Source organism: Glycine max, chromosome 8 (assembly GCF_000004515.6).
Source record: "Glycine max cultivar Williams 82 chromosome 8, Glycine_max_v4.0, whole genome shotgun sequence".
In the NCBI taxonomy this organism is placed as follows: domain Eukaryota; kingdom Viridiplantae; phylum Streptophyta; class Magnoliopsida; order Fabales; family Fabaceae; genus Glycine; species Glycine max.
The window spans coordinates 23,260,395-23,273,512 of NC_038244.2; the positions used below are offsets into that span (position 1 = coordinate 23,260,395).

Genomic DNA, 13,118 nt, shown 5'->3' on the forward strand with positions numbered 1-13,118 from the left:
AATTGCTTCTTTTGACCAGAAATAAATGAAGTTTCGCCCATTGAATAATGCACTTCTAATTATGATTAGCTATTAGCTTGCATAACTATAAGCTGGTGATGCTCATTTTTTAAAAAAAAATAAGATAGACAAGTGTATATGAAGCTTAGCCATACACTTCTGAAACACGCATGTATGTTACCAGTGTAACTTTCTTTTTACCCTTTACTAGGTGTAACTTTCCAGAATTTACTAATTAAATTTCCACTCTTGAAAAATAAACACAGCAGAAGATTATTCCACTAAGTTACCGATTAACATAATTAAGAGCAGACAGTTACGTCTAGTTACATAATGCAGCTTTATAAATAGTAAAAGTAAACAAGGCACTGACAAAAAAAAAAATACAACAAATTCCCTCCCTTCTTACTTGAGAACTTTACAAAATTTTCTACACTTGAAATTGGGCACCATTGATTAACAGTGAAACGAATTAAACTACAATCCAAAAATCACATTTTATCGACACAACCGACATATATATGCATATCAAAACTCTTGTGGTAGTGGTCCTCCTTCTAAGAAGGACTTGAACAGCACAAGTGATCTCTCAGGCTGTGAAAATGGAGCTTCATGTGATGCTCCTCTGATGGTGGCAAATGAAAGGATGTTACCATAAACTTGAGTCCACCCACCCACCTGAAACAAGCATGCTATACTTCATAAGCACAATAAAATTTCAATGAGTAAACAGTATATGCACTCAGTTTTTATAATGTCATTCAATCACAAATTGTTATATATAAGTTGAATTTAATTGCTATATACTATTAAAAAAATTTACAAGTCAACCAATTAGAAATCATGATACATGACTTCCAACGTAGTAGTTATTATCAAACTTATCGTTCATATTAATTTATTATTGGACGGACATTTTTTATATTATTAGTGCATAATCTATTTTTTAGTAAATTTGTTGACTTTTAGGATAGTTATCCTAAAAATTATAACTACCATAATTTTTTTTTGGTTGACACTATAAAATTATTTACATTGATGTTACATAGAGAGTAAACTCGAATTCAATGTGACCAGTAATATCAGCAAAACTCAACAGAACAAGGTTCACCTGCTGCTTCTCAAACCACACCCTGTATGGCACAGTGGTGTTCAATCCAAGTTCTTTTGCCAATTTATGTACTAGTGTTCTACTTCCAGTCAGTGGGATAACTGAATCCTGATCACCACTGCAAAACAACAATTACAAATTCATTCTCAAAGCCAATTATACACACTGTAATCTATTATGCCAAATTCATTTGATCTAGAATAGAATTTTCACTTCACAAGGATGTAACCATGTATCATGTACCTGTAAACCAATACTGGTATTCCCTCCTTGACTAGCTTCCCCACAACCGTGATTGTTGGTATCTCCAAGTCACGCAGCTCATAATCCAGGACACTGATAAGCATATAGCATAAGACTCATTATATTAACAAGAGACACTGATAAGCATATAGCATAAAGTAACTGGATGTTTCTGTCCAAGACTCGAAATAGCAACAACACTAAAAAACATGCTTATGTGAAGAGAGGCAGGGTAGAACACAAGGTTTAACTCGATTAGTTTCTGACATGTTTTTTCATTGTTCTCATAAACACAACACAAAATATAAGTGAAGGCTAGAGAGGAGAATTACTTGCTGCAAGCAGACCATCTTTGAACTCCAACAAGATGTGCATGCATAGCTGACTGCACATCTTTCCTGTTCAGATAATTGACTGTTTCATCTTCCACACATACATCTATGGTTTCAGTTACTTGCTGTTTGACATAAAAAAAAAAAAAAAAAACAAGACCAGAATTTCATGCCCTCGGTACTTTGATTGAAGTTAGATAGAAAATCAAGTGGTTGTGACAGTTGGAATTGAAGAGAAGCTATAGGATAAACTCACCTGGGGATTGAGGACTTTGGTTTGTGAGAACACTGAAGATAAACAAACATCAAGGGTCACATCATATTTGTCAACAAATCTACTTGTTTCCGTAGTAACTTGGCTCATAACACTTGAACAGATAGGAGAAACAGCACCATTATAGTATTCCCTCACATATGTTGAATAGTTACAAACAGAAGTGAACATTTTGTACGTTGTATCTGAAATTAATCCATGTGACCAGAAGAACTCAGCTCTCGAATTGAAATCTGTTGCAAATTCTAGAACTGGATTACCAAGCTGCACCAACGGAAACTAGCTTCAGATGCCTAAATTCCTTAGTCAAATTGCAAAACTGATGAATCTTTAGCTGAACTTTTTTGCTCTCTAGTTTTCAAAATCTTAACGGATATCAGAAGGATAAAAGCAAGCAGACATGTGGCGGGAATAGGAAAAGAAGAATAATCAGAAGTTTGTGCTATAACTCACAGCAATGCCTTTTAAATTGAATAACTTCTCCTTTTTGTTGAATTGGAGCATAAGTTCAGCCAGCTGAGGAACATAATGACCTAAACATAAATTACAAAATACATGAATATATGCATATTTTAACCATAGCTTCTTCATAAATGAAAAAACATAAATAGATGTTAGAGTTACCTGCATAGCTTTCTCCTACAATGAACAAACTTCGGTTTCTGTATTCTGGGAACTTTATAAACCAGCTTTGCAAGAACACCAAGTTATCCCTGGCTATAAAGAGAAAGACAAAATGTTTCAGAAAACCAAGGCAATCTTTAAAGGAGCATATCTGTTTATTTTGTAAAGAAAAACAGCACTATTTAGGAAGAGGACAAGGCATAACTGTAAAGAAAAATAGGAGGTTGTGAAATAACATTATGTTAATAAGCAAAACTTTGGGCAAAACTCTGGGAACTTGGGAGAGAATTTTGTGAAAGGTAAAGATAACAAACAAGAAAAGCAAAAGGGAGATAGTGAGAACTAATTAAGAAGGGGAAAATGAAGAAGAAAGAAAGTTGACCCGGATCTTCCTTTAGAAACTCTTTCTTTAGCCATGTGAAAATGCTTGCATCTAATGGTTATTTACCAATCACCATTCAAACCAATGAAATTGAGAATTATTTCAAGGGACGACTAAAAAAGTAGAAAGTTGGTGATGTCAAGTAGAGACGGGTGAACATTAAAAACTTGCCCGTAATTTTGTCATTCACACCCTCATAAGAGGAAGTATCAGTTGAGTAAGAGAATCCAACTCCAATTGGCGTTTCCAAATAGAGCATATTCGCTTCTGCAACTCATATATATGTGCACAATGCTAATCAGCGTGTCATATTCTCAAAGTTATGCTAAAAGTGAAACCACCACCATTACTGAAAACAATAGATATGTATAAACAAAAAATTGTTCAAAAAGATAGATAGGTAGTTACCTCTGTTCCAGCTGAATTGGTTTCTAACCAAGCCCTTACCTTTGGGCCTAAATGGTCCATTCTCTGAAAATGCACCAACTCCAAGAGAAGAACAACCAGGCCCTTCAAAAGAACATGACACAACACAAAGAATAAGTTTTCAAATTCTTATCTGATTGAGAACTTTTTATTTACTAGTGAGGAGCACCTCCATTGAGCCACAGAACAAGGGGCTTGGAAAGTGCATCTTTTTCGGCTTCAGCAAAGTAGAAAAAAAGTGCACGCTGGTTTTTGTCATCAACGGTTACATAACCTGAAAACTGATGAAACTGAACATGGGGTTGACCCGGCAAGCGAGTGATCCTATGGTGTGAGGGTGAAGGGTGCACAACGCCAAGCTCAAGGAGTAGGAAAGCTACACACAATGCAATGGAACTCCAAAGTAGAGAACACATGATTTGGTTTCTGCTTCTTTTCCTTCACTTTCAGTTGCAGAACACAAAAAGCTTTGCAGCTAGTTGTTGTTGTGTGAGAGAGTGAGTTGCTGTGCCTCTATTGTGTATATAAAAAGGAGGAACGTTTTTGCTTTTTGTAAATATTATTTATTTATTATTATTTGGAGTTTTGGTGTGTTTTGAAATTTGGGGTTGGAAAATGGCGAAGGAGTGAAAGTACAGTGAACTGTGGAGTGAAATGTGGTGGTGATTTATTATTGTCATTCATTCTCTGGAGGGAACTGTGGAGTGACTGTGCAAATGCACGTGTGACAATTTGAGTTGTTTTATTATTGTCATTCATTCTCTGCTTCTCCACTCTCACTTTTGTACTTTTTTTCAAGCACTCATCCTTTCATACCAACAAAGATTCATATTTAAAAAAAAACGTGAATGACAGCCGTAAAAATCTTCTGAATGGATGATTAATAAGTATTTTATAAATATGTGTTCTTGGAGTCTTAAAGTTTATTATAATTCCAATTAACTCTTAAGGTCTAACTTAAATTTTTTTCTCATAAAAAAAACATTCATTCTTCATCAAAATTTATTTTGATATTAATAAATGAAATGTATGTTATGCATCTTCATCATTGTTCTCCATAGTTATCCGTTAGAACTATTTATCTAGTGTATCCGCTAGAATTTTTTAAGTAAACTTTACTACACGACGGGCGGGACCATAGACATGTATTTTCAAGTCTTTATGATTAATTTTAAAAAAATATTTTGAAAGAAATTTTTAAAAAACAGTCTTTTTTAATAAAACCTCTATCAAATACCTTTCATCTTGTTCATAAACTTAACGTTTATTTTGAAATAGGTTAATTTTAGCAAATAAAACTCTTTAAAGGAGTTTGGCAAAAAAAATGAAGAGATTAATTTGTTTTTTTTAAGTAGATTAAATTGGTTAATAAGAAGACATCTGTTGTTTTTTTCTTTTCTTCCGAGGAAAAACTAAAAGAAACTATTCGAGACTATCCTTACAAAGAATGTCAGCAAGAGAAAGAGGGAAAGAGGGGGAGGTCAGCATACAATGGGGAGACCAAAGAATGGGTCATCGTTGTTTCAATATGGGTTAATATTATAAGACAATTATATTAGTTATTTATCATTAATAAATTTTATTTTATATGATCAAAATTAAGTAAACCCGTTAGACCATCAAATCAAATGATATGGACTTAAGTGAGTTGTCAATTCCCATTAGGGGATAATGAGAATCCTATTAGGTTAACATATTATAAGAAGACTATGGTCCCCAGTATACCGAACCGTCACATATAGTTTATTTTCTCTCTATGAAAAGTTATGAAGGTCTTATTAAGGAATAAAGAAGTTTCGGTTGATGAATAATCATGAAGCCATCGGTTAGGCTGTTAGCCGGTTATCCATTCCGTAACAGATCCTCAGAAGACTGCATAGATCAGAAATCACCTACAAATTCAAATTCTGCTGCATTTGTTTGATCAATCATTTTGGATCCAGGTATTCCTAAAACTCTTCTTGATGATCTAACGTACACTCTTGGTGGTTATTGGTATTTTATAAGGATCCTTTAAGACTATTGGGAATTAAAGTTGTTTTTTTTTTTTTTGCAATAGACTGGTTTGTAGGAACTGAGTTGTTTTTCTGTTTCGTGAGAAAAAAAAGTTGTTTTGTTGTTTTCTTGATCATGGTTTCTAATGATTGGCTTTTAACGTCATATAATCATGTATTGGTTTTTTTCACTTCCTTTTGAATAAAATTTGTGCTTCATGTTTCTTGTAATGCTAATAAATTAAAAAAGAATTATTATTATATATTTTATTTATATAACTCTGATTTCCTAACATGAAAGCAAATTAAAGTTAAGTGAAGTTTCTCCGGTCTCCAAGGTGCATTGCACAAACATCACAAACATAAATTAGTACTAAGAAAATATTTTTTTATGAATAATCTTATTATTTATATAAAATCTTTTAAAGATTTCTTTTAGGAATTTACACATGATTTTTTTTTAATTCCTTTCATATATTTGTGATAACGTTATTTACGGGTACAATATTTACTTGAGGTATTTTAAGTATAAATCAATGATAGCATTAAATATAATTTAAGGATATGATATTTACTTTTCGTAATTAAAGTTTTATATTTTTGCTATCATGATTGAGTGTAAATTTAGCAATAACAGATCATTTACATTTATTTGTTTGTCTAGTATTTTTTAATTGAATTGATGGACACGATATATTACAAAAGTAGTTCCTATTGTGAAAATTAGTTTAATTAAAATTACACAGATTTTGTATGAAATTATTTATGCGAATTATGTTAGGCCCAAAGGAAAATGCAATTTGGCCAAATCATATTGTGTACCTATGATGATAAATGTGTGACAATTATAAATATGTTTTCATCTGAATAATATAGTCAGTCCAAAGAAAGACTATTATTTGACAGAATTTATTGTCAATATTTGATCATTGCGTTGAGAGTACCAATTATATATTAATTTCTCTAAGAATTAATGTTGTGTTAGGTATCTTGTCATGGGTCTGTTCTGCAAAATATTTACATGTTTTGTTATATATACTTTTATATAACTAAATTATATGTGAAAGTTGTGTAATTTTAAGACCTCCCATTTATTATATTAGATTGTCTTGTATTTTTGATTAAATTAATTGAAACAACAAGTTGCCAAAGTAACTTTTCTTGCGTAAGTTGATTTGATTGAATTTACATGGATGTTGCATGGAACTATTCCTGCGAATTGTGTTCGACCCAAAGGAAGACACAATTTGGCAGAATAATTACATGCTTGCGATGGTAAACATGTGACGATTATAAATAGTGTGATTTTTCATGTGAATAATGAAATGTTCAAAGACAATCATTATTTGACTGGAGTAATCATCATATAAGTTTTCCATGTGAGCAATGGAGTGTCCAAAGACAACCTTTGTTTGATAGGACTTATCACCAATGTTTGATCAATGCATGGAGAGTAGCACTTGCAGTTAATCTTTTTCAATCCAAAGATTGAGGATTAATGATACGCTAGGTATCTTGTTTGGATCTTGAAATTTACCATAAAGATTATTTGTGCATTGTATGTTTATTGTTCTCTTCTTTAATTGTTGTTGTTGTTACTACTATGGTTTAAATTACTCATATTATTTAAATCCCTATAAAATTTAGAGTTTGAGGGGAGTCAGTTGAGAGTTGGAGATATTGCATAATTTTTTTTCTAGAGAAGAAACAAGAGAACAAGATAAGAAATTTTCTTTTTACTTATGTAGGATGAGGCATATAAAAAAAGGGCCTCATTTACACTATTTAATGTGTGAAAATGATATACTTCTCATTTTTGTTTGTTTTAAAGTTAATTTAGTTTTGTGCCGAAGGACGTTAGTGGGTAGATTTTGGTTCTTCTACTCACAAAAATATGTTTATATGATGCTACCTATGGAATCATCTGCCAAGTGATAATGAAAAATTCTTCTATGTGGACGATGACATAAAGTTATAGTTGAAGCTATGAAAACTTTTATGTTACTTTAAAAGACTCAATTTCATTTGAATTTGGTTGAGACATATATTGAGTTATTTATTAAACCAAATTTTATTTCTAATTTGAACAAATTCAGTTATTTTGTTCAATTAGAAATAATAAAGTTAGTCTCTCTTGTGATTCAAATGTTGCGAGTTATGAATTCTTTTACGGATATTTGAGTGTTCCTATTGCAAATATTTTTGGGTGCTACAAAACTTAAAATTAAATAAGAATTTCGTTACTTTATAACATAAGCGCTTAAGTCATATCTCTTAATAAGGAATTTGGATGCTTGTGTTATAGGAAATTCTGGATCCTTTATATTGGTTGGACCTTATAGTCTATATATTAAGTATATAAAGGGAAAATAAACAAACAAAATAGAATTCAGGTGCTGAAAGAAATAAGGATGTCTTATAACTAATACATGCATATTTTTGTGTTCTATTCCTTATGGATTCATAGAATGAACAAATGTATTTGATTATGTTCATAGATGATTTCTCTTTATTTAAATTATGAGAAATTTTGACCTTTAGACATTTAGTCTTTCAAAGATGAAGTTGAACATCAACTAAGAAAAAGAAAGAAAATTAAGGTTGTCAAATGTGACCATGGGGAATACTATGGTATATATGACATAAGGTACAACATTTGGAGTTTCCTATTTGTTTTTCTTCAATAATTGTGAAATTGTTTTACAACATGTAATGTTAGGAAAACCTAGCATGAACAAAGTTGAAGAATGATGAAACTAGACATGTACAAATATCGCAAGATGTTTAATTCTCCTCTACCAAAGTCGCTTTGGGGAAAGACATTAAAGAATGCAATTTATATCCTTTTAGGGTACCAATTCAAGTAGTCACTATTCTTTAGGTATGAGTCGGGGAAATTCCAACATTAGGCATATACACATTTAGGGATATTCAGTTGAAACAATGTCTTATAGGCTGCATGAAGATAAGTTGAACTTAAAGATAATTAGTTATAATTTTTTTGTTACATTTAAAGCTCCCACATGTATAAGTTTTACAATCCCACTTTAAGATCATGTTTGAGACGTGCAAGACTCCTTGAGAAAATTGAGTTTGGAGGGAAAGGAAACATAAAGAGTGTTGTCTTTAAAGAATAATTTGTTAATGACAATAGTTAAGCCTTTGTACTTACCATTGTTCAAGAAACGAATATGGTTATTAAATAATGATGTTACTCCTAACATTATTAAAAAACAAAAAAATACTAAGATTCCCTTTCAAACACCACCTAAAGTTCAAACTCAATAACCTCAAGAAGTGTCATTAAGAAGATCCATTAGAGAAAGAAAAAATGTAATTTGATATGATTATGTCATATTCCTTTAAGAACATGAATATGACATTAGGTTGACTGAGAAGGTCTAATTGACCTTAGTTAAGTCATGTTGTGCTCTAACTCTCAAGTGGATTGATGTCATAAATGATGTAATAAAACTTATGGTTGAACATGACATTTGGGATATCGTCAAATTGCTTGAAAGTGTGAAACCCATAAGTTGTAGATAAATATCTATAGTCGAAAGGGATTCAATGGATAATTTTGAGATAAATAAAGATTGTCTTGTCGCCAAAAGTTTTACTAGAAGGAAGACATTGATCACAAAGAGACTTTTTCTCTGATTTCTTAGAAAGACTTTCTTAGAACTATAATGATACTGTAGATCATTTTTATAATTGTTTTGCATAGATGGATGTAAAGATTAGGCTTCTAAAGGAAAACATTGATGAAACAATTTATACTATGCAACCAGAAAACTTTGTTTAAGATGATATAAAGTCTATGGTATGCAAACTAAAGAAATTCATTTGTGCTTTTAAACAAGTCTCTTGTCTATGGTATTACAAATTCATCAAGATTATCTCTTATGGCATTGAGATAAATTTGGTTGATGATTGTGTGTGCTAAAAGTTTAGTGGGAGTAAATTTATTATTTTGGTATTATATGTTGATGACATCCTACTATACTTATTGTTGCAAAATAGTTATATTACAATTTATCATGTATGCTTAAGTTTATTTTTTTATTGTCCTAAAATAATTTTTTGTGGGAGTCCTAAGGTGATAAATGAGTAATCTTGGTATGCAACACTAGAAAGTAATAAAGCACATTATGAGTTAATTGAAGAGAATAAGAAACTACATATTTTCATATCAAAAGTTTAGAAGTTTAGAGATCATTGGGTATTTTGACTTTGATTTTTTCGGAATGTCTTAATAGCAATCACTCCACATAAGGATCCACATTTAACCATGTTGGTGGAGTTAATAGTTTGCTATGAGCCATCATACCATAATTTATGATTGCTAAATTGTTGTAATTGGCTTGCCTGTTGTCGCCAAAATTAAATAGTCATCAAGTGTTTATCGGGGCAATATTTTAGCGGTCTTATTAAGGATTCAACCAAGTAAAAGTTTGTTGACAAAAAGTATTTGATTGTTAAATAAAGAATCCAAAAAATACAGATTTGTATAGAACATATAGGGGTTCATTCCATGCTAGCTGATCCACTTACTAAAGGTATGACACTTAAAGTTTTATACTGCTCATATGGATGTAATTCCTGATAGTACCTTAGTTTAGTGAGAGTCTTACTTATGTTTTATATCTTATTGTTTACAAATATTTTATTGTTTGGATTTTCTGCAGAAATAAAGTTGAAGTTTATCATTTCATTGTCAGCTTGTTTTGTTTGCAATATTTATGTTGTATTTGGATAGATCTCTATAAAGAATAAAGTTTGAACCAATTAGAAATATGCATGACTAAGATCACATTGCATGTAATTTCCATTCTGTTTATCCATATTGACCTATGTCATTAAGTGTACTGATGTGGTGGTCATTGGGGTCTAGTTACATTTGTTGTAGTGACGAAAGTCGCAGTGATTTTATTATTGATATATGAGATGGATCAGGTTGTTATACAAGGTGGAAGTCTAAAGGTAAATAGCATACAAATACATGCTTAAGGAAATTTTATATAATTGTTACAATATGTAGCCTAAGTAAAAGATTGTTGGAATTTTCTATTCCAATAATTAATGTGGACTAATATTGTAAGACAATTATATTAGTTATTTATCATTTATGAATTTTATTTTATGTGATCAAATTAAATGAGTCCATTAAACAACCAAATCAGATGATATGGACTTAAATGAACATATGTCACTGTTAGCCCATTAGTATATGTTAAAGAAATATGTGAGAACATCTTAAAAACTAACTGGATTCAAGTCATTCAATAGTATTAAAATATAAAATATATTTGCAACAGCCATTTTCAAGTATTATATATATGCTAATTCCTATCATATATAGTAAATACCACCAACTCGATCTCTGATTTTGAGACAAACACGTGAGTGGTGAATAGCAAGTGGAGTGTAGAAAAGTAACAAAATCAAATAGAATAAAAGTGGCACTTTGTAGTAGGAATCTCCAATTTGGAGGGAAAAGAAGTGAGACACAGTAGTACAGTATATATATGCAGCAGCCAAGAGACAGATTGAAGTGAAATGAGAGAAGAGAATAATGGGTGCAAATATGTGCCTGCATTTGAATTTGCACGTCAAGAAGGGTGAAGATAGAAGAATGAAAAGTTAAGTGATAGCATATGATATGATATGAATTATGATAAGTAGGTATCTGGTAGCAGATTGCGTGAGCGAGGTTTGCTTTTGTTTGACCTGTCTGTCAAAGAAACAGGACTACCAACCGAGAATTATGCATTCATGGCCATGCATGGGACCTCCACCATTAAAGCTAAAGCCAATATTTGCTTTCGTCCCCACATTTCATATCTTTCCATAAACAGCCTTAATTAAGTAGTTACTATCACGCCATTCTTTTCTTATTACCATTATTTCTCCAAAACACTAATGGATGGGATGTAGGGATGGAAATATTTCAGGTTTTAGGGCTTATGGTTTAAAATTTTGGTAAGTTTCAGTCTAATTTATTTATTTTCTTGTTATTACAAACTAATTTTCTAGGCCTGGTTTGGTTTGTTTGAAGTTTTCTCTTCACTTGAAAAGCTACTTACATACATAGTCCAATTTATATAAGGCACTATCAAAAGAAAAATGAGATTCATAATGTACGTACTAAGAAAAAGAGTGCAATATATTAAACACTGTACAGTTTTTATTCTTTTTCTAATTAGGTTACTCTTTGAAAAAGATATGAATGAGATTCTGTGGAATCCTTTAATTAAGGTTAAATCTAAATCATTATATATCTAGTCAATTGAATAACAGACAGAGCAGGAATAAATCTTACGCATGTCTTTTATGGACAGACTTTTAAAAAGAGAAAGCAAAAATAAAAAGAAAAATAATTCTTAAACTCTTATTAATACTTTATATTTAAGTAATTAAGATAATACCCAATGTAAAATAAAAAAAATGTAAATTTAAATAATTAAACTCTAAAAACAATTAAGAAATGGATCATATATGGTTGGGAAATGTGACAGGAAGGTGCAACCAAGAATAAAGCTCCTTAATTTAGTATAGAAGTGGCACCAATTCATAACTTCGAATCTTCGATATATATATATATATATATATATATATATATATATATATATATATATATATATATATATATATATATAGAGAGAGAGAGAGAGAGAGAGAGAGAGAGAGAGAGAGAAGAAAAGACGTGATGAGGGTCAGGGATACCACGTTCCTTCGCCTGCAACAATCTGTACTGGGAACTAATTCTAAAGGTGGAGCTTTTGCCACAAGTTTTTTTGTCCAAATTTCAGTTTGGAAATTCTTGTGCTTGGTTTTTTGAACCGCTATATATAAAAATGTCTTATTACCCCAAATGCAAATTATTAATTGTATAGGGCTAACTAACTATGCTTATTTCTATTTGTAACAGTTTGTTTTGGTTCATTCTCAACCGTAAAGTTTTATTCTAATTTTTTTTAAAAATGACTCCTTATTACTATTTTTGGTGATGTGCAAAATTATTCAACTCTAATGATTATTACTCATTTCATGCAAAAAACTTCACGATTTCTACATATGAATCACATGATGGATGGTCAACCCCTCGTGTCACTAGCAAACAACATATCCTTTCCCTTATTTGGATCATGTGATTTCAGTAATACCTAAACCATCACCTTCATACCACACCCTGAAGCAACACGAGCACCTTAATCGCATGGTCCCATTTTTTTTTAATTATTTAATTTATCGGTAATTATAACAAGAAGGAAGATGATAGGGTAAAGGGGAGAGAAGAGTAATCCATAATTTTAATAAGGTAAAATACTCAACTTGTTCCATGTGTAGTATATATGTTCTTCTAATAAAATATTATTACATTTAATTCAATATAGCTTATTATATGCTTCCCAAGGTAAAACTGTGACACTCACGGGGAGTAAATAACTAAATAAAAACAAAAGTTTTGTAAAAGGTACAAACATGATAACCGAAAAAATAAAAAGGAGGATTGGAAATTGCACCTTCTTTCTTTCTCGCTCTGAGGCATGCAGGTGATGATGTAGTAGAGAATAGAATATGGACTATGGAGGTCACATTGGTTGGTTATATGATTACCACTTTACTGTGTTGGTAAAAGCTTCTCCCTACTTGTTTGTCAAGACAAGATTGTCTTCTTTCTTTCTTTTTAACCAACCACTGCTACATCTACCATTTATAAAATCATAAT

At 31.2% G+C, this 13,118-nt stretch overlaps 1 protein-coding gene across 2 annotated transcripts; it reads right to left on the reverse strand.

Annotated features, from left to right (window-relative positions):
• Positions 1 to 273: 273 nt before the first annotated feature.
• LOC100805130 (serine carboxypeptidase-like 45) lies at positions 274 to 4,028 on the reverse strand. 2 transcript variants are annotated; one of them, XM_003531865.5, is made up of 10 exons: positions 3,562 to 4,028; positions 3,375 to 3,476; positions 3,138 to 3,233; positions 2,585 to 2,677; positions 2,414 to 2,493; positions 1,943 to 2,224; positions 1,687 to 1,811; positions 1,355 to 1,447; positions 1,112 to 1,229; positions 274 to 678 (listed from the first exon to the last, which is right to left on the reverse strand). In XM_003531865.5, exons 1-10 carry the CDS (start codon positions 3,806 to 3,808, stop codon positions 529 to 531), a joined length of 1,386 nt encoding a protein of 461 aa, XP_003531913.1. In that variant the 5' UTR covers positions 3,809 to 4,028; the 3' UTR covers positions 274 to 528. The 2 variants fall into 2 exon arrangements, with proteins under 2 accessions (XP_003531913.1, XP_006585840.1); XM_006585777.4 differs by lacking the exon at positions 3,138 to 3,233 and having other exon boundaries at positions 3,562 to 3,907.
• Positions 4,029 to 13,118: the final 9,090 nt, after the last annotated feature.

Coding starts and splice junctions, on each gene's coding strand:
- LOC100805130 (XM_003531865.5), bottom strand. CDS start 3,808: ATGTGTTCTCTACTTTGGAGTTCCATTGCATTGTGTGTAGCTTTCCTA. Junction 2,678..3,137: donor TGTGAATGACAAAATTACGG/GCAAGTTTTTAA, acceptor TTCTCTTTATAG/CCAGGGATAACTTGGTGTTC. Junction 1,230..1,354: donor ATACCAGTATTGGTTTACAG/GTACATGATACA, acceptor GTTGTTTTGCAG/TGGTGATCAGGATTCAGTTA.